Source organism: Plectropomus leopardus, chromosome 5, assembly GCF_026936395.1.
Source record: "Plectropomus leopardus strain MGB_pleo_1.0 chromosome 5, ASM2693639v1, whole genome shotgun sequence".
Lineage (NCBI taxonomy): Eukaryota > Metazoa > Chordata > Actinopteri > Perciformes > Serranidae > Plectropomus > Plectropomus leopardus.
Window position 1 is genome coordinate 34,921,510 of NC_142180.1, and position 22,402 is coordinate 34,943,911.

At 39.3% G+C, this 22,402-nt stretch overlaps 1 protein-coding gene across 10 annotated transcripts in view; it reads right to left on the reverse strand.

Annotated features, from left to right (window-relative positions):
• Positions 1–5,102: 5,102 nt before the first annotated feature.
• The window catches only part of tp63 (tumor protein p63), an 81,464-nt gene continuing 64,164 nt past the window's right edge, over positions 5,103–22,402 (reverse strand). For 8 of the 10 annotated variants that reach the window (XM_088078073.1, XM_088078072.1, XM_088078069.1 and 5 more), the window contains 10 exons: positions 21,968–22,154; positions 21,192–21,307; positions 18,748–18,857; positions 18,517–18,653; positions 18,232–18,314; positions 16,774–16,898; positions 11,107–11,255; positions 10,601–10,745; positions 6,686–6,779; positions 5,103–6,587 (listed from right to left, as the gene is read on the reverse strand). In XM_088078073.1, the coding sequence (XP_087934199.1) occupies positions 6,291–6,587; positions 6,686–6,779; positions 10,601–10,745; positions 11,107–11,255; positions 16,774–16,898; positions 18,232–18,314; positions 18,517–18,653; positions 18,748–18,857; positions 21,192–21,307; positions 21,968–22,154 (1,443 nt within the window). In that variant the 3' untranslated portion in view covers positions 5,103–6,290. The remainder of the gene's footprint in view (positions 6,588–6,685; positions 6,780–10,600; positions 10,746–11,106; positions 11,256–16,773; positions 16,899–18,231; positions 18,315–18,516; positions 18,654–18,747; positions 18,858–21,191; positions 21,308–21,967; positions 22,155–22,402) is intronic. The other 2 variants (XM_088078075.1, XM_042483681.2) reach the window with 1 other exon arrangement.

The following is a 22,402-nucleotide window of genomic DNA, read 5'->3' on the forward strand; positions in this document are numbered from 1 at the left end:
TTTGACTTTTTCGCATACTATACTATTGCCTTTTTTTTCCGGCCATTTTTTCGACGCTGCTTAAATTCCAAGGTTTTTGGCCTTTTTGCCCTTTATTCCCACTTTGCACACCATGGCGGCGTCTCTGAAGCTATTCTATGTGGTTTTTGGCCATTTTGGGAGGGGTCAAATTTTGACTTTTTTCGCATACTATACTATTGCCTTTTTTTTCCGGCCATTTTTTCAACGCTTAAATTCCAAGGTTTTTGGCCTTTTTGCCCTTTATTCCCACTTTGCACACCATGGCGTCTCTGAGCTATTCTATGTGGTTTTGGCCATTTTTGGGAGGTCAAATTTTGACTTTTTTCAGATACTATACTATTGCCTTTTTTTCCGGCCATTTTTTCGACGCGCTTAAATTCCAAGGTTTTTGGCCTTTTGCCCTTTATTCCCACTTTGCACACCATGGCGGCGTCTCATGAGCTATTCTATGTGGTTTTTGGCCTTTTTTCGGGGGGGTCAAATTTTGACTTTTTTCGCATACTATACTATTGCCTTTTTTTTTCCGGCCATTTTTTCGACGCGCTAAATTCCAAGGTTTTTGGCCTTTTTTGCCCTTTATTCCCACTTTGCACACCATGGCGCGTCTCTGAGCTATTCTATGTGGTTTTGGCCATTTTGGGAGGGTCAAATTTTGACTTTTTTCGCATACTATACTATTGCCTTTTTTTTCCGGCCATTTTTTCGACGCTAAATTCAAGGTTTTTGGCCTTTTTGCCCTTTTATTCCCACTTTGCACACCATGGCGGCGTCTCATGCGAGCTATTCTATGTGGTTTTGGCCATTTTGGGAGGGGTCAAATTTTGACTTTTTTCGCATACTATACTATTGCCTTTTTTTCCGGCCATTTTTTCGACGCGCTTAAATTCCAAGGTTTTTGGCCTTTTTGCCCTTTATTCCCACTTTGCACACCATGGCGGCGTCTCTGCGAGCTATTCTATGTGGTTTTTGGCCATTTTGGGAGGGTCAAATTTTGACTTTTTTTCGCATACTATACTATTGCCTTTTTTTCCGGCCATTTTTTCGACGCGCTAAATTCCAAGGTTTTTGGCCTTTTTGCCCTTTATTCCACTTTGCACACCATGGCGCGTCTCTGCGAGCTATTCTATGTGGTTTTCGGCCATTTTTGGGAGGGGTCAAATTTTGACTTTTTTCGCATACTATACTATTGCCTTTTTTTTTCCGGCCATTTTTTCGACGCGCTAAATTCCAAGGTTTTTGGCCTTTTTTGCCCTTTATTCCCACTTTGCACACCATGGCGGCGTCTCTGCGAGCTATTCTATGTGGTTTTGGCCATTTTGGGAGGGGTCAAATTTTGACTTTTTAGCATACTATACTATTGCCTTTTTTTTCCGGCCATTTTTTCGACGCTAAATTCCAAGGTTTTGGCCTTTTTGCCCTTTATTCCACTTTGCACACCATGGCGGCGTCTCTGAGCTATTCTATGTGGTTTTTGGCCATTTTGGGAGGGTCAAATTTTGACTTTTTTCGCATACTATACTATTGCCTTTTTTTTTCCGGCCATTTTTCGACGCGCTAAATTCCAAGGTTTTGGCCTTTTTGCCCTTTTTATTCCCACTTTGCACACCATGGCGTCTCTCATGAGCTATTCTATGTGGTTTTTGGCCATTTTGGGAGGGGTCAAATTTTGACTTTTTTCGCATACTATACTATTGCCTTTTTTTTCCGGCCATTTTTACGACGCGCTTAATTCCAAGGTTTTTGGCCTTTTTTGCCCTTTTTTCCCACTTTGCACACCATGGCGCGTCTCTCAAAGCTATTCTATGTGGTTTTGGCCATTTTGGGAGGGGTCAAATTTTGACTTTTTTCGATACTATACTATTGCCTTTTTTTTCCGGCCATTTTTTCGACGCTAAATTCCAAGGTTTTTGGCCTTTTTGCCCTTTTTATTCCCACTTTGCACACCATGGCGTCTCTGTAGCTATTCTATGTGGTTTTTGGCCATTTTGGGAGGTCAAATTTTGACTTTTTTCATACTATACTATTGCCTTTTTTTTCCGGCCATTTTTTCGACGCCGCTTAAATTCCAAGGTTTTTGGCCTTTTTGCCCTTTATTCCCACTTTGCACACCATGGCGGCGTCTCTGCGAGCTATTCTATGTGGTTTTGGCCATTTTTGGGAGGGTCAAATTTTGACTTTTCGCATACTATACTATTGCCTTTTTTTCCGGCCATTTTTCGACGCTTAAATTCCAAGGTTTTTGGCCTTTTTGCCCTTTATTCCCACTTTGCACACCATGGCGGCGTCTCTGTAGCTATTCTATGTGGTTTTGGCCATTTTGGGAGGGGTCAAATTTTGACTTTTTTCGCATACTATACTATTGCCTTTTTTTCCGGCCATTTTTCGACGCGCTTAAATTCCAAGGTTTTTGGCCTTTTGCCCTTTATTCCCACTTTGCACACCATGGCGGCGTCTCATGAGCTATTCTATGTGGTTTTGGCCATTTTGGGAGGGTCAAATTTTGACTTTTTTCGCATACTATACTATTGCCTTTTTTTCCGGCCATTTTTTCGACGCTAAATTCAAGGTTTTGGCCTTTTTGCCCTTTATTCCCACTTTGCACACCATGGCGGCGTCTCTGCGAGCTATTCTATGTGGTTTTGGCCATTTTGGGAGGGGTCAAATTTTGACTTTTTTCAGATACTATACTATTGCCTTTTTTTTCCGGCCATTTTTGACGCTAAATTCCAAGGTTTTTGGCCTTTTTGCCCTTTATTCCACTTTGCACACCATGGCTGCGTCTCTGCGAGCTATTCTATGTGGTTTTTGGCCATTTTGGGAGGGGTCAAATTTTGACTTTTTTGCATACTATACTATTGCCTTTTTTTCCGGCCATTTTTTGGCGCTAAATTCCAAGGTTTTTGGCCTTTTGCCCTTTATTCCACTTTGCACACCATGGCGCGTCTCTAAGCTATTCTATGTGGTTTTGGCCATTTTGGGAGGGTCAAATTTTGACTTTTTCGCATACTATACTATTGCCTTTTTTTTCCGGCCATTTTTTCGACGCTAAATTCCAAGGTTTTTGGCCTTTTTGCCCTTTATTCCACTTTGCACACCATGGCGGCGTCTCTGAGCTATTCTATGTGGTTTTTGGCCATTTTGGGAGGGTCAAATTTTGACTTTTTTCGCATACTATACTATTGCCTTTTTTTTTCCGGCCATTTTTCGACGCTAAATTCAAGGTTTTGGCCTTTTTGCCTTTATTCCACTTTGCACACCATGGCGGCGTCTCTGCGAGCTATTCTATGTGGTTTTGGCCATTTTGGGAGGGTCAAATTTTGACTTTTTGCATACTATACTATTGCCTTTTTTCCGGCCATTTTTCGACGTGCTAAATTCCAAGGTTTTTGGCCTTTTTGCCTTTATTCCCACTTTGCACACCATGGCGCTGCCTCTGAAAGCTATTCTATGTGGTTTTGGCCATTTTGGGAGGGTCAAATTTTGACTTTTTCGCATACTATACTATTGCCTTTTTTTCCGGCCATTTTTTCGACGCGCTAAATTCAAGGTTTTGGCCTTTTGCCCTTTATTCCCACTTTGCACACCATGGCGGCGTCTCTGAAGCTATTCTATGTGGTTTTTGGCCATTTTTGGGAGGGGTCAAATTTTGACTTTTTTCGCATACTATACTATTGCCTTTTTTTTCCGGCCATTTTTTTTCGACGCTTAAATTCCAAGGTTTTTGGCCTTTTTGCCCTTTATTCCACTTTGCACACCATGGCGCGTCTCAAAGCTATTCTATGTGGTTTTTGGCCATTTTGGGAGGGTCAAATTTTGACTTTTTTCAAGATACTATACTATTGCCTTTTTTTTTCCGGCCATTTTTTCGACGCGCTAAATTCAGAGGTTTTTGGCCTTTTTTGCCCTTTATTCCCACTTTGCACATCATGGCGTGTCTCTGCAAGCTATTCTATGTGGTTTTCGGCCATTTTTGGGAGGGGTCAAATTTTGACTTTTTTCGCACATTCTAGTATTGAATATACTATAGAATAGCTGTAGCACGAGGTTCAAACGACCCAAAGATGTTTGGACAGCATGCTATAGTATGACATTTGAAGAAAATGTCATACTATAGCATGTTGCTCAAAATCGCTGAAAAATGAACAAAGTTGCAATGTCATACCAGAGCACATTGTCCAAAATTGCATCAAATTGTCATACTAAAGCAATTGCAATTGTTGAAATTGCGTCAAAATGTCATGGTATAGCATGACATTCAAATCCGCGCCAAATGTCATACTGTAGCATGTTGTTTAAAATAGCGTCAAATTCTCATAAAATGACGTCATCCAAAATCGAGCCAAAATGTCACATAATAGCATGCCTAAAATCACAACAATCTCATACTATAGCACATTGTCCACAATTGCGCCTAAAAGTCATAACATAGCATGTCGTCCAAAATCGAGCCAAAATGTCATATAACAGCATGTCGCCTAAAATCGCAACAATGCGATACTACAGCATGTCGTTCATGATCGTGTCAAAATCTCATACAACAGTATGCGGTTTAAAATCGCAGCAATTTCATACTGTAGCACGTCGTTCAAACGACCCAAACCCAAAGTAAAGATATCAGTTCAGTTTGTTTTTCAGCAATTTTGAGTGACATTATGACATTCTGGCGCAATTTTGAACGACATGCTGTAGCTTGAGTTTTTGGCGCAATTTTGGACGAGTTTTTTTTTCAAAATGTCATACTGTAACATGTTGCTCCAAATCGCAAAAAAACAAACATACTGAACTGACATCTTTACTTCGGGTTTGGAGAATTAATACTCATAATTGTTTTAACATACAACTTGAATGCTATTTTTTAAAAGTTACTATTTTCAGATTTGATAAAGCAAAGTTGGAAAGTATGTTTTGTAAAACCATACTTCCCATACGTTAGCATTTTTATGACTTTTAGAAGAATGATTTCAGACATTTTAACTCCAATCAAGGTCTTATCTTTAGATCAATGAAATCAAGGCCTTCTAAGATTTTGTAAGGATCCGTAGGGAACCTTGCACCTAAAATAATTTGACGCTAAGGCCTAATAACATGCAATACAGCAATTATGGATATTTATTTCAGATTTATATCAAAATACCCTTGGCATATTGCAACATATTTACAATACATTGTACAAAAATATGAAATTGCAGATTGTCTCTGCTTTCTAACAATCCTGGTTACTTGACAAAAAGTTGACAATGGGCTCCTGGCTACTACAGAGTTTACACAAACTGCATGTACTCTGAGTTAATACAAACATTGTTCTTACTGGTAAGGCCACCAGGTAATATTCACATCAGTACGCTTTGTTCCATGATGAAAATCATGCATTTTCTTAAGGGAGACTTTCAAAAAAAAAAAAAAAAAAAGAATAAAGAAAAGGACTATACAAATTTATATACACTTATAGCAGGTTTTGGGCAGTTTTAAAATGAAATACACCTCTACCAAAACATGGTTCATGAATTTAAGAAAAAAAAAACTTGTGCTAACCATCCGCTGCAAGAGCAAACAGCTGCTCTTTAATGCTATCACGACCACTTTTGTACAGCAGGAACAAGAACACAAAAGGACATCAGTCATAGTATTTTACGGTAAAACACTGGGTCAAGAGCATTAGGCCTATATGTGGCTACATCAAATGAACGACCATCTGTCACTGAAAACATACTTCACAACCTGACACAAAAAGGTGATGCGTTGGTCTCACAACAGACATAAAAAAGCAAAATATAGAGGACACAGCAGAAAAACAAAATTGCCCATCAACTGACATAATACTTCTGACAGGAAATGTTTGAAATGTTTACAATCAACGCTGACTTTTGCCACAAATGAAAACCAGTGTACCTGACCAACGAGTACAACCGAAAACAAATAAAAAAACAAAAAACACTTTAGCTCTGGCCCATAGCAGAAATATAAGCCCTAATAAGCCCTCTAATGTTTCCAGTCATGCTTAAAAAATGGGAATGAATCATGAACAGTTAAACAACTCAAAGCTTGAAATCCTCAGCATTTCTTAAGTGCTCTCAAGAAATTAGAATAAAATGCACCTTTGCTCAACACCGATTATTTCTCCTCGGCGATAACGAAAACCGGAAGAAGAATGAAAATAAGTGCACTTCTATTTGAATGTGATTTTTTTTTTTTTTTTTTGGCGCTAATACCAGAAATGTTCCAACAGCAGGCGTGAAATGAAAAACATCGAGAGCGAGACGGAGGTCTTCTTACTCGCCCTCCTCCTTGATGCGCTGCTGTTTGTTGCGGCGAGAATCCAGGTCGAAGGAGAAGTCGGACCACTCGTCGCGCGGCGGGAAGGAGATGGTCTGGCGCAGGGTGAAGCGCACGGCGTCGATGACGCGCTCGCCCCGGGCCTCGGAGGAGCCCACGCTGACGGTGGAGGCCCCGCTGGTGGTGCGCACTATGTGGGGGGGTGGGGAAAAATCCATGGCCTGTCGGTGCTCCATGATGCCCTTCCAGATGAGGTGCTGGAACTCGGCGGGGATCTTCAGCCTGGACAGGTCCTAATGGTCATTACACAGGGGAGCGTTAGTATTCGCAGGGGGAGCCACTCTTCTCTCTAACCCATCAAATGACTCGTGTTGGATAGGCAAGGGCTCACCTCCATGTTATAGTTCTCAATCTGGTAGATGTTGGTTAGGCCTTGTGCTGTGAAGTAGTCCAGGCAGCCTGCGCAGCCCAGCCGAATAAGGAAGCTGCGGGAGGAAGGGAGGAGAGGAGGCGTAAAAGGTCGAACAATCAGGGCTCCCACACATTTTTTCATTTCCTTTCAAGGACCCATAATAAAGGTTTTTGGGGGTTTTTTTTTGGCCATTCTTGTTTGGTGTTTTTCAGTTCAAACTCTGTTCAAACATTTTAGCTCGCTGGCATACAGAGAGGGAGAGAAGAACCGAGAGAATAAACGACAAAACGTATGCCAAAAAAAAAAAAAAAAACCCTTTTCATGGACAAAGTTTTCCATGATTTTTCAAGGACCCCAAATAAAGTTTTTTTTCTCGCCCAACTGGCATTTTACAATTCAAACTCTAATCAAACATCGTTTCAGCAGCTTGCAGGGAGAGAAGAATCCGGAGAGGAAATGACAAAACGTTCCTACATATTTTCATAGACGAAATTTCAGATTCAAACTAATATTATACAACAAGTAGTTCTAGCAAGTAGCATCTGATTGGTCCAAAAGACTTTTAAAAAGTGCTCAAATGTGCATAACAGCACTAAGATTACGCCGCTGTCTAGAAAAATAGCTCCAGGAGACATGAAATTATTACCGCAGTAATAGAAGTAGGTGTCAGCAGCACGTACTACATCACTGCCACTTTACTGAAGTATATGAAGTATATGAAGTAACTATACGAAGACTTAAGTTTATAAGTACAGTTGAACAAATGACCGCCGCCTCACTAATCGAGTAAATTATAAACTAACGCAAAAACGACAACCTGCATAAACCACCACGTGCTGTGCAGATGTGCATAAATACGGACAAAAAAGTGACATTTGTGTGTGTGACCAGAAAACCGCTAACTTAAACCACTCAGTGCAGATCTAAGCATGATGGGAAATACAGGCTAAGTGATTGGGACCGCAGTGAAACGTGAAAGGCTAGATAACATTTTATGAATTTTGGAAGTGATGATACTTCCATCTTTTTTTCATTAATTTTGACTTTTGGACTTTACCTTGCTCTTGAGTTTTTGGAAATGTTTGTCATCCGCTGGCATCCTCCATCAGCTGTGCCGTGACACGGAGCTACTAGCTTAAAGTTCCGGTAAAGTTTGAGAGTGTAATCGCTAAATTTGTAAATGTAAAATGTTTTTTTGTCCACAGAAATCTAAGTCGTAACAAAACTGAGCGAGCTGAGCATTTCTGTGTTTTTATATTCTGTATTTATTTAGTTCGATGTCTTGAAAGTATCAGCACAACGGTCCAGCGGACGGAAGATGGACGAGAAAACGTATTTGTTGTTATAGCGTTACGAAGTTATAGCGTATTGTTTTTCCAGAATTTGTCAGACTCTGTGTGTTTCCATGGAAACGGAGATAACAGTTGCTAAAAGCTTTGAGAGCTAATTGCCTAAAACATGAATATATTTTCATTATACCTTTTTATTTTGTTGGTAATAGTTGTATAATCGTAATATTTCTCTCGAGTTTCCGCTCAAACGTCTTTCGAGCACTTCAGCGATGCTTGTGGACCGCGTCACTGTCGTGCGCCAAAGACCCTCGAGTGTATTATTGCTTTATTCAAACATAACTTCAGCAAACAGTGTTAACGCTGTCACACACACACAACGCACAGAAGAGCTACGTTAAATCGGCAGCTACAGAAAACTCATTTGCTGTCGTTTTACATGAAGTGGAAAGTTATCCACGAAAGATTATTGTAACAATCATCGTACACAACAAACTTCCATGACTTTTCCTGCCCTTCATGTTTGACATTTTTCAGGCCAAACTCTAACGAAACATCTTTTCAGTGAGCTGGCATACAGAGACGGAGAGAGGAACCCAGGGCGAAAATGCCGAAATGCACACGAAAATCACAGGAAATTCAAACATAATTTCAGCTTATGAAGAAACAAACGTTAACAAAATAATGTCACAAAATACGTTACAACGCCAAACTCATTTGCCGTTATTTAAAATTTCATGACTTTTCCATGATTTTGATCCATTTCATCACTTTTCCAGGCCTGGAAAATGTGATTATGAAACTCAATGACTTTTCCAGGTTTTCCATGACCGTGGGAACCCTAAACAACCAAACCGCCGGTGACCATCAGTGTCCTACATAAGACTTTGCCAGACCTGCTTGAACATCGTTTTCATCAGTTTTCAACAGAAAAGCAAGCGCAGTGTTTTTTTTCTATAATGTACCCCCGTTTGAAATATTTCTGGGTAGAAACACAGTGAGCAAACATGAGCGCAGAGTGAGCGGACATATTCAAATGAACTTCACAGAAAGTTTACTGGGTTAAAATCGCAGACTCCACCTTTAAAATAAAATGGGTACTTGTGGCAAATCACATATTGAAAGTGCATCAAAAATATTAATAAATTCAAAATAATTTCAGATTTTTTTGTACGATTTCAGGCCTTCAGGTTTGCCATCATTTAAGTGTATTTTTATATATAATCTTATGGGTTTTTTTTGGTCTCCAACAAACAATGCAAAACAATGAAAGCCATTTATATACGCCTTTATGCAAAAAAACTCTCCTGTTTGGTCCAGGACACAAGACCGCTGAGAGATTTTTTAAGGTGTGTACTTTCTTTCTGCAACATTTGAATGTTAAAATAAATTAAAAGGTCGTCCAAACCAAGAACGATAACGATGTGAGCATCCACACTGATGAGCGATGACGTCCTGTAGCGTCACGCTCCAGCTGTGTCTCCCTGTAGATTGGGACGGATTTTGATTGGCTGTCGGTGTTTTTATCGTTCATCAAATAGCTCTAAAAGTGCTCCCAACGATACTATTTGCTGCTGTCGTTGTTGTTGTTAAAGTTGTGGTGTGGACGGCCTTTAATTTTCCAGATCAAGGCAAAAGGATTCAAGGATCCTGGACTCTGGATCAACCTCTCAGACAACATCAGGAGAGCTGGCTCTGTATCTTTGATTAATTCTCTCCTAAAAACACAATATTTTTTATTCAGGGTTCGCACACTTTTTTTTAAAAAATCAATACATTTCCATGACTTTGAGGCAAACTTTTAAGACCACAAATTCTCTGAAATAAAAATGTTTTTTCCCCATGACGATGTAACAGCTTTTTAAAATATATATATATATTTAAAAATAAGGCATTCAGATCAGGATTAAAACTGAATATTTATATATTACTTCGGGACTGTTCGTTATTTATGAGAAGGTAGGAGGTGCAAAAAAAGGGGAGGCATGTCAAATAATTTTTTTAAGCACTGGGGAGGGGCTTATGTTTGTTATTTTGGCTTTAGGCGTGGGACAAACAACTTTAAAGGGCTGTATTTTGTAGTTATTTTACTGCTTTTAAAAAAAAATTGGCGATTATTTTTATTTGAACATTTTTGGCAGTTATTGAAGAAAAAAAATGTTTTTCTTCATGTTATGCTTTTTTTTCCCCATGAAATTTTGTTGATGATTTTTAAAGAATTAGAAGTTGTTGTTTTTTTAAAATCACCAAGAAATACGCCATTTATCAGTCAGAAACAGAAATAACTATTGGATTTTCAAATTTCATCATGTGTTCTTATGCAGATTTATGAAACAAAATTCCATGACTTTTCTAAAACTCTCAAGGTATATTTACCTTTCTAAGACTTTATTTCAGGTTTTTCATGACCCCATTTATGATTTTATTGAATTTTGTTTTGTGCTTTCAAAAACATTTGTTTTTTTTTATTTCATTGCACATTGTTTTAAACATTTCTCGGTTCTGTCTTTGTTAAGTTGTTCTTAAGAGCGATCATCTTTGAGTTTTGAGCTGAAATCAGGGAAAAAGAAGATGTAAATGTATCTGCTGTGGTCTGGGAAGGTACCTGGAGATGCTGCTGTCCATTGGGTATGGAGGAGGGGGAGTACAGTGGGAGGAAGGCACCAGGGGTAGCTGCTGCTGCAGTGCGTGTGTGGGACTCAGTGAACTCATGTCGTTCATGGGGATGTGAGTGCCCATCATAGGAGTCACTGCAGAGACAAAAGCAGCTACTGTGAGCTTTCTTTGACTGCTCTGCCATTTAGAGATTATGTAACTGACACACATGGAGGGTGGGGGCGGGAGGGAGGGGGCACATGCAGAGGTTACTCTCACCATGACACATAATGCATCATAACAGGTCCTGCGGGAGAGTCTCACAGGGATCACATTCTTTTTTTGAGGAGGAAGCGGTCTGTCATGAGGTGGGGCTGAGAGGTGCTCAGGTCCCCTCCTGCCTGCCCGGACATGCAGACTTTTTATACAATGAGCCCACGAGGGACAGAGCGACCGGCGGAGAGGGGGGGTACGGCGTGAGATAGACAGGAAGAGAAACAAAGGGAGCACACTTACTGTCAGTCAGGCCTCCAGTCATGCTGGATGGGGTGAGCGTGTTGCGCTGCTGGGGGTTGATGAGCTGGCTGACGGAGGGCAGCTTGTTGACTTTGCCGGTTTGAGTCGGGGAGCAGGAGCCGTAGGAGGGCTGAGACGGCATGGAAGTCCTGGAGCGGGAGACAGGAAGTGACAGGACGTTAAAACCAGCAGCACTCATATCTAAAGACAACAGCCTAATCTGTATTCTCCTGTAATGGAACTAATAACAAAAACATCACTGAAAACAGCATTTTACCATAACTGAATTTAATATTTGGGCCCATGAAGAGGGTTCCCTCTCATATGCCTGTTTACCAGCAAAATTGGCGCATTTAAACTCAGCTAGCAATAGGATATAGACTGCTTAACACTGCCGGTAGAGCAGAGGTGTGTACGCGGCTCTGCAGCAGACCAGTTTGCATTTCTGTGTGTGGGGGACCGCAGAAGAGTAGAGAGCAGCGTGGACAGAGGTCCGTGAAAACTTAACAATGGTTACTTTATATCTCTCTGACTTCTTCAGTCTCGCTTTCAAATTCAGTGCAGACTAATTTGGATCGATGTTTGAACGCCACTTAGGTGGAGACGAACGAAAGCACGTCCACCTGAGCGTTGTGTTTCCATCAATGGTAATCAGAGCCAAAGGCGATAAATACCCGTGAGTACTGCAGTCACGCTGGAGTGGACTGTACACTTCCTCATTGAATTAAGAAGCCGGATGTTAGCAGGATTTTTGCGAAGTGGGAATGAGGAAATACTGACCACATATCTCAATTAGGGATGTACAATAATATCAGCATGTCATCATTATCGGCAGATACTGGCTTTAAAATGAAATATTGGAAATTGGCCAAGATGCTGATTTCTGTCAATATGCCACAAGAATATTCTTATGCCTTTACTTTTGTAAAACATGTACAACGTGTCAATCCTAAAGTGAAGTCTTTCTCTTATTTTCAGTGTTCCTGCACCTTAAGTCAAATTAGATTTTAGACTTGTTTAATGTCTCTCTGAAGTTTTATTTTGCACAAATGTTTATTGTAACATAAAACATGATTTATATTTTTATTGTCCAGTGAAAAAGTTAGACTGTCTACATAAAATGTTGAATAAAACAACTCTTTTAAGAGTGGAATGCATGAAAGATGATGAACATTAATATATCATCATATAAGTGCTTATTTGGTTTACCAGCAGATGTGGGAAATATCTGACATTTCGATTTTGTGTTTCTCACTCTGGATGTGAGAGTCCACCGCTTGGATTCCCATCATTACGAGTTTGAGAGGAGAAATTTATGGAATTATTTTCCAAACACGTTACCAATTATTTTTGAGATTTTACAATACGTCAAAAACAAACAAAACAAAACAAAAAACTCATAAAATCCTATATCCTATGTCTCAACATTCTTAAGACTTGAAAGATTAATTTAAGACATTTTAATACTAATTATGGCCTCATTTTTATATTAATGAATTCATCCGCGGGAACCTTGTAATTTGCACAATGAATTAATTTTAAATACATTAAAAAGCACTGTATTATTATTTATCTGCTGGTGCGTCATCATGATAAGAGTATGCATAATATAATGTTAACTCCACTACAGAAGAGACGTTATCACTAAAATTTAGTGGGGGGAAAGTGGATATATCGATATGGTTTATCAGCAAAATGAGCTGTCATATTTCGCCATATCTGCAAAAAAACCCAATATCATGCCTCACTAATCTCAATCGTGAAATAGCAGGGCAGTTAAAAAAAAAAAGGACAGAGTTAAAGCAAAAAAAAAAAAAGCAATTTAATATTTTCTGACAGACAAAAGTGCAGCAGCCACAAACATAACAAAATCTGTTTCAAACAGAATGGTCACAGAGGCAAATGTTTAAATCTGTATGTGCTCATTTCCTCTATTAAAAGAAATTTTACTGAGGAAAGTTCAAACAAACAAACTGTCCTGCAGTCACTTTATAAAACATGACCAGCATTAGCAAAAAGTTCCCTCAATAATAAAGTCTCTCCCCCCCAAAAAATCCCACGAGATGAGTCCAGCTCTCCTGACGATGCAAAGGCAAAACACATTCATTTGAATAAGCTCAAGTAAGATAGAAAAACAGACGTTTAAGCTTGGTTCCTGTCCACCTTCAGCCATCACAAAAAGCTGAAAGTTTCTCAAACAGACTCTAAGCAACAGATGAAAGACACTCAGGGACGACCTGAACAAAGTGAGGGTGTCGTCACTAAATAAGGTTGTCAAAAGTATCAATATTTTTTTCAATACCACAAGTTTAACCTTGAAATGTGAGCAAATTGGTTTGATTTCTTTCTATAACACTGGAAGACGGAAGAGAGCAGCTTAACAACACATGACCCCAAAAACGAGCAAGAAATTAGTAAAAAGTTTCAAGAAAATTAACTGAAAAAGTAAAAAATAAAAAGGAAGTGCAGAAACTATTTTTCAGTATTTTTTCTGCAACAAAATTTTAAACATATAATTATCATAAATTATATATTATTTTAAAGTTTTTTTTAAATTTTGTAGTACTTGTCAGCCCCTTTTGAAACTAAGTTTTTAAGGTAATTTTTTCTTTCACATTTGACTAATTTTGTGCTGTTTGTGGGACATTTCTTGCCAAGTTGGTCATTACATTTTAGTCCATGTTTTTGTAAGAAATCAAACCAATTTGCTTGGGTTTCAAAGGGTTAAAAAGCTTGTTGAAGGTGTCCAAAGGCAGCAGAAGAAAACTGAAGGCCAGTAAGGTTTTGAAGGGTTAAAATTATACAATATCCGCATTCAATAGTGCTGAAAATTAAAGTGTAAAAAAACAAATCTGCAAAGATATTAACTAGTGGCTTTTTCTGTATTAGCATTCTGTGCAAGTTGTGAATTAACAACAAAAAAAAACTTTTGTGTGTCTAGGACATGTCTTTTTTTCTTTTTTACACTGCACTGCATTAAGCATTGTATCAATGTTTAAAATTCTGGTATCTTGACAACCTCATCACAAAATATACATTTTTTTGGACAAAAAAACCGCATGCAAATTAGTCTACAAAATATAATTTCTGAATCTCAACATCCATGCTGATAAATTCAGTGAATAACAGACTTTGACCAGCATGTGGAGCTGCAGCCTGCAGGTCACACTCACACGGTCTTTAACGGCTGAATAAAAATGAAAAACAGATATTCCAGGATGATCTTGCAGCTGATCGTAAAAACAGAAAGTTTCAGAGTCACATCCTCAGTGCAGAATCCCAGAAGGCAGAGAAGGAGAAAATCAGAAAAAAGTTGATAAAAAAGGAGACAGAGGAGGTCCGTGTGATTCAGGAGGAGGAAGAGGAGGAGGAATGTGCGGGTCAGAGTTTCAGGAGGAGCTGCAGCGCCGCCTCTGCTCTCCTGCAGGTTCCATGAGCTGGCTACCAAGCCGGGCTTTAATCAGACTGCAGGGAGGAACCAGAAAAGAAAAGAGAGAAAAAGAGAGCAGAAATAAGTGCTCACTGACAGAGGAGGAGAGCAGAGCGACCCCGCAGAGGCCCAGAGGTTCAGAAAAGGAAATCCAATAACAGTTTATTGGGGAAAAAACAGTGATGAAGAAACAGAGAGAAATGCACCGAGTCTGTGTGACGGGCAGTAACTTTAAGCAGCGTTTGCATGTCAATTTCAAGCACTTTCCAAACACTCATTTATATTTTCAAAGATGTAATTTTTATTTTATCTGTTGCAAGAAAATTGTGCAAATTCATAAATAGAGAACACGTGCTACCAGGGCCTACAATCACTATAATTACAGCTCAAAACTCGTTTTCTGGTGTTTACCGACCGACTGGAGCTACTACGGCATTTGCAAATTATTGTAGCCACAGCTGTTCTTTACTTCCTAGTTTAAAACAATTATCCAATAAATTTCATTACATAAATTATCATTTTGTTCTCCTCTCGATAATATTCAAGTAGTTTTTCAAAGACCAAGTTAAAAAAAAGAGTCTGATTTTCAAGGTATTCCAGGACTTAAATTTCTGAGTGTTGAAATAAAGTGCTTTGAGCACCTCATTTAAACTCAGGATTTTAGGTAACTGTTTGTAAACATGCAAAAGTGAAAGAAGATGCTTTCTAGTTTGATGGATTTTTTTTGGCGCTGTATCTCTGATGATCACTACCTTTTTATAAAGCCCCAAACCTCACCTGAGGGCTATTGGGGTACACGCCCATAAACATCCCAAGCACAGAAAATACGAAGAAAATGAGAAAAAACAGACAAAAGTCAAAGTCTTTACAGAAAAATACACCACCACACTCTGAGAGTGGGTCATAAGTGACACTTTGGACTAATTTCATACATTGTTATTTGGGAAAATCCTTCATAGTAAACCTTTAATGCAACATCATGTTCTGCACTACTGACTTTGTCCAGAAGATGGCACTCTACAGACACAGATCCCAGCATGTCTGCACTTGTATGTGCAGACTGGTATTATTTAGCATTTATACCGTGAAGGGAAAAAAAAGGCCTGAAACATTTAATGTTGACAGAACCTTTTATTTCAGCGGCTGCGAGGGAAACACTGTAGGAGTTGCAAATTACAGAACAGCGTATCAAGCTACTAATATGTTGGCCAGGAAGCTAAGAAAAACACGCATGACAACCCAAAAAAACTTGCAAATTTACTAAATTTCAAAGGGAAATAATCCCTTCTTATATTCAGACATTCAAAATCGTAAATTCCGATTCCACTAAAACCCAACATGCACAATTTAGTCTGTTTATGAATTGATTCTTAAGAGCATTTACCAATATTTTCTGTCCTGACAACAACAGGTTTGCAGCAACAGAATAAAAACCAGCAAATGCAATCATTATCTCACCGAGGCTGTCTGCCAGTCTCTTAATGGGAAACTAAAACATAAGCAGTAATTATCATCATGGGCCTGTCAAACTATCATTAACACCCATCTCCTCTTTTCCATAGCTTATAGTGAAATGGGCGTGGACGAGGAAGAGTGTGTGAACATGTGTGTCTGTGAGACAGTTTTAATTACGCTCGAGGTGAATAGATGAGGCCGAGGCACGGATTTTGTTGGGTGCTGTTGTGCAAAAACCTGGCAAAGCACCCAAAGGCGTTACCGCGAATCTTTGGAAGCTTCACCCTTAACAAAAGCATAGCCAGGTACATTTGTCACGATTCATCAGCTTTGGCTCACATCCCATGAGAGAGCAGAAGAAAAAAGAAAAAACAGCGCTACTTGATGCAAGGCTCACCCTCGAAGTTGAATAAATTCATGGTAAATTCTCAGCTGCTGGGAAACACTGGATAACAACCAGTTTAGAGCAATTATTATCAGCTGCAATGCTTCAGCGGCAGCAATAAATAGATTTTAGAAATCTCATGCATCGCCTTTATCAGTGCAATCCACTTTGCCAGCAACAAGTCAGTCACGTTAAGTCGGTTAAATCACTGCAGTCTATTCAAAACAATTTCAAAAGCTTCTGTGCAAACAAACGAGTGAGGGACTAAAAAGCAGCACAAGGAAACTAGTTCACATGAATTCGAGGGTGAACCCTGCAAGTAATGTAGGTCTGTCTTTCATAATGCGCCTGAGAACAAATGAGCATGACTTCATTATGAATCTGAAGGAGTACTCACTGTTTCTGAAGGAGATTCTGCTGCTGCTGCCTGTACGACTCTATAGTGTGCTGCGGCAGAAACTGCATGAGCTCCAGAGACTCTTTGATTTTTACCAAAATCTCATAAATTTCACGGCCTTTGATCTGTAAGAAAAAAAAGAAGAAAGGTGGTCAGTGAGCAGCTCGAGCACACTCAAAGCAACGAGTACGTTTACATGCACAAAATATTTTTGCCTTCCGAAAAAGACAATATTCCTACTAAGCCGTTTACTAGACTTCAGTGGTATCACGGTGTTGAGGTCTTTAGATATCCTTACGGTATGTTTCTCAGTACTGTCGTAAATACAGGTGCTTCTCTTTTAATGAAACTCATTGTACCAGAGCTAAGTCTCTGGTCTCTACTGGTGGAACAGGCAGCTGAGTTTCAAGACACAGTGACCAGTGTGGAGGGAGAAGTTACAGGACTGCAAACAGCTGGCGGCCAGCAGGCAGAGAGACTGCGAGGAAAAGCAGCACGTTTTTTGCATTTAAGTTCGTGAATTAAGGATTTATTTTGACCAAACTGGAGCTGGTGATTGACAGGATTACTAACAAGAGTAACTAAGAAGGTTTAGATATACTTTTGTATTATCAAGTTTGAATGAAGAGTGTTTTTTTAACGAGGCAATTAACCCGTCAGTCTTCTGTGACTAAGAAAGAGCCAAATTCAAAAGGTGTACAGTTGTATTTCTCTGTTTAATACATAAAAAAGGTGATTGATGACATTCACCATAGTCCCTGGTGAAATTTAAGGAAGGTATGAAATATGTGCATACTCTGAATAAAGTGCCCTGACAGGTTGTTCATTACATCAAAATATGGAACAGCTCGAGCCGCTTGTCATTTTGCTTCTTTCTATCAAAAAATGATTATTTTTTCCAGTTTTCCACCAGTGGTAGAGTTGATGGACCATACAAACTCAGCTTCTCTCTTTCCTTTCTTTGACCCTCTTGAAAAGGTCGGTGTTGAGATATTTGTGGACATCAAAAAATATGTTGATGTCCAAGTGTTTCATAATGTTTAAAAGCTGGTTTGGGTCTCCTGTTGACCGGAAATGTGGGCTTTTCTGCGAGCACTGCAGACTGTTGGTTGGTTTATATACGACGTGTCCATGACAACACACAGAGCTGACCGTGAACAGAAAAGAGGTCGTGTGTTGCAAACTGCTGTAAAAATCCCAAATGAGACACATATTCTGAATCGGCTGTATACATGTCCAAATAATAGTATTAAAACCCAAATAAAAGCCAAATGTCTTAATCAGAAAATGCTAAATTTGGAAAAATAAGTCAGAATATTTAAACAAAATACGCTGTTTTCATGACAAGCATCAAATTCGGAATAATGTCCTATTCGGAATAGTAGGGGAATATAAGTGTGCATATAACCACAGCCACTGTTTTAAAGCAATTCACTGAAACAGCAAAGTAACACTTACAGGCAAACAAAAAACCTCCTCATCTGTAGATCTTCTCTTCTTGATGGTGGACATCTGGATGCCGTGAGAAACCTGGCGGAAGGCTGAACAGAGGAAAGGAAACGTGAGCACCACCGGCCATGAGATAAACGGTTAACAGTTAGCCTAAGCCAGAGCAGGAGGGGAAACAAGCGAAGGGAGAATGCAGAGATCTGCAGCATTTGTGTTAGCGAGTGCAGCGTTTGAGGGTCTTCGTCAGCTAAGACCGAAGCACGACAGCCCGTCACCAGCCCCAGCCCTACTTACGGCGCTTCGTACCCTCACTGCTCTTTGATGCGTCCGTTACGTGCTGCTTGCGGATGCTGTCCTCGTCGGCCTTTCGGTCTCGGCCCGGGCAGGCGCAGATCCTGGCCTCGAAGCACCGGCGGCCCAATACCTGACCACTGGGGGAAGACGGGGACACACATGCATGGTAAGACATAATCCAGCGCCTAACTGGAGACATGGCAGGCAATCACTGGGGAGGGTGTCTCTTACTCTCTGGTTTCCAGAGTGACGATGATAAGAATTGGGCGGCGATTCATTCCACCCACGCAGCTCGAATTGCACATAAAATTGTACAAAATTGTGGTGAATTCTGTCCCCACCTGTGAGAGGAGAACGAGACTGACGGTGAGTGACATCACTGGGTGACAACAAAGACAATCTGAAACAAAGAACTGGTTTCATCTCACCACCCACTCCAGTTTGAGTTTGTAAGTGATGCAGAGGCACACATCTAAAAACTCCACTAGAAACTGGGTTAACCCTTTGAAACCTTTAGTGAAATGTTTTGATTTCTTTTTAAATCATGGGAAGAAGAGAATAAGCACCTTGAAAGACATGATCAAACAATTTGCCATAAATTAGTTGAAAATACAAGAAAATTACCTTAAAATTAGCAATAAAAAAATGCATAAAAACAAAACAAAAATAAGGAACTGACCTGTAAAAATTGGTTAAAAATTATAATAAATCTATAAAATAATATGTAATTATGTTTATTAGAAATATAGCTTTCTGGACATTTTATTATATTTAAATTTTTTTTAATCTAAATCTATTAATTTCTAACAATATGCAGGAGAGCATGCTGAGATGTTTAGACTTTTTTTTCTGTGCTTTTGAAAGGACACAAATCAATTAGCTCAGCCTTCAAAAGTGTTTAAATACTTGTGAAAGCCGTCTGAATGCAGAACTCTGCAGAGCTCTGGTTGTGTTAACTGACTTATGTTACTGCAGAAAGATGACTAAACAGTTATGAAAGTGCATTGTGTAAATGCAGTGTTAAAATGTTAAGTTGCACTAGAATTAGTTGTGTTTCTTTTTGTCTTTGTTAGTCTTTTCTTTCATCACATATATTGAACACATTGAAAGACTTTCATCCAAGGACAACCACATCCCGTAATGATTCAAACATCCCACCTGCTGGAGAGTATAAAACAGAGTCATCACTCTCATTCATGTGCGTTTGCTTATCAGTTAATTTCTGTTTTTATATCAAGAACCTTCCTGATGGCTGCAAGTTATTGTCAAAAGGACAAAACCATGTTTGAAACCACTTGTGATGCTGCCCTCTAAAGCAGAGTTAAAAGGTTGTTCTGATTTTTTTAAGTGAGGCTGTATGAGGTATTTATCCATGTTCGGTCAGCACGTCTCCAGTTTGGAAAAGACAAGAGTATGGAAGCTAAGCAATGTACTGCAGCGGCAACACATATTTTAGCCACCTAAAAAAACAATATCAGTTTAAGTGTGCAATATATTAAGAATATTTTCACCATTTTACCTTGCCGTCAGACAAGCCGTCCCAACAAGGAAGCCATTAGCAGCCTCAGTTCTCCATCTACGCTCTCGTCAAATTCACCAGACTCCACTGACAAAAACAGTAGTTTTAGCTCACCGAACACAGGAGCTGTGGGACTATCGCTGCCTTAATTGTTAGTATGTTTTTGTTATTTTGTGACTTTGGTGAATCTGAAGTAACCCTTTTAGATGCTAAAGTCACACATTAAAAAAAACTAACTGACTGACCGAGGCAGCGGTAGACCAGCAGCTCCTGTGCTCAGTGATGTTAAATCACTGTTTTTCTCAAAGGAGTCTGGTGACTTTGAAAAGAGCGATGTAACAGCCTCAGTTCCTTCAGTCTGAAGTCACTATCTGGCGGCAAGTTAAAGCAGTGAAAATATTCTAAATCTAGCATGCACAAGCTGTTTTTTAGGGGCTAAAATATATTTTGCTGCTGCCTTTGTCCACAGCAGTACATTGGTCAGCGTCTGTGACGGTACTTCTCCAAACTGTGGACTGGCATATATTGTGCCAAGGTGCCTACAGCTTAAGGCAAATTAGATTTAAGGCTTAAGACTTTTTTAATGCTACTCAGTGGAATTTAGAATTGAGAAAAAAAGTACATGAACATTTCTTGGAAATTAGTAATTTAAAAAAAGAAAAAAAAGAAAATATATATTTTTTAAATATAATGAAAATGATAATGATTTTGTTTTTGTAGCATAATTTAAATATGTAATTTTTAAAATTATAAAAATAGTTTTCCCTTGCTTCCCAAGACATTTTTCCCTAAATTCCCTAGATTTTTCTAAATCTGCAAATTTCTTGTAGTCTGTGGAGTATTTCTTGCCAAGTGTCCCATTGCCTTTTTGCCCATGATGTTGACAAAAAATGCACTAATTTGATCAGGGTTCAAAGTTTTAAATACCTAAACCTTAAAGTGATGTCAGTCCAGGTTTCAAAGGGTTAACTATGAATCATAAATTGCCTATGACCTAAAGAAGCCACATGTGTTTGGGGGCTTCAGGGGACAGCAGCTGCTGCGTGGCTGGACATGAGAGACGAGGCTCTAAAGTCTGTCAGAGTCAGAATGAGGTGGTGAGACGTCGCTGACATGGCGTTCAGCTGGCCTCGCCGCACGATGATAGACCGCTCACCTGGGGAGGTTCGTAGGGAACTAATACGCTCTGTCTGCCAGTGATGGAGTCCTCCACGTACTGGGCGTGGTTGTTTCCCTCCACACGGATCAGGTGACTCGGAGGAGCTATCTGACCTGCAAGTAAAACGACTCGTGTTATTAAATGTTGACAGCAAATAATTCGGGTTGACCGATATTGGTTTTCAGGGCCGATATTTATAATTTCTTATTTGGAACCGATATGCATTGACTAAAAAAAAAACAAAAATCTTTCCATCAAAATGTAAAATTTGGAATACAAACTCCACCACAAAACTTTGTTTAGATGCCTTTAGTAGACGTTAAATCAAAACATAAACTGCAAGTTCCTAGAAAAGGGAAATTTTAAATTAAAAATGAATAACTAAATATAGCTCCCTGAGGTTTTACAAAGTAAAAGTTCCTCCCATGCTGACACGTTCTTTGCATTTTTTAATTTTTTAATTTTGTCTGCTATCATTAAAATAAAACACAGATACAGATAATTGACAAAATGTCAACAATAATAATCTGTTAACCCCCACAAACACTGATTATTACAATTTCATTCAGTTCAATTTAAGGAGGCTTTACTGATATGACCATAATCAAACAGTATCTCTAAAGCACATTTTAGCAGTCGTTTCAGGGAACAGAACAGAGCAAAAACAACAACGATGTCAACAACATCATCTAATGCAAACCGAACATCCTGAGGACATATTAAAAAATACTTCAGAAGTGAAACATTATTTTGAATGAATCGAAAGAACTGACCGTCGTTGAACTCGCGGCTGAGCTCGTGGTTCGGGCAGCGCTTCACCACTTCGGTCACATGTTCAGCTTTCTTGTAAACAGGCATGGCTCTGATGACGGCGCCCTGCGGTGGGTTGGTCAGGACTTTGATCTGGATGGGACAGGTCTTAGCTATCTGACAATAGAGTTTTTTTAGGTCTGTCGAGTACTGGAAAAGAGAAAACACAAAAGAGAAAAAGATTACATCAACCACTGCAGATTTTTATTTATAATATAGATGAATTGAACTCTTTATTTTGCTTTGCTAGGATCTTTTAGTGAAACATTGCTGATTTTAATTAACTTTTGAGCAGCCCTGCCGTCATAAAGCGTGACGATCTTGTGCCTTATTTCCATTATATTTAAAGTTTATTTTTTTTTGTGTGTGTGCCCTTTATGTGCAATGTAATGTTTTTT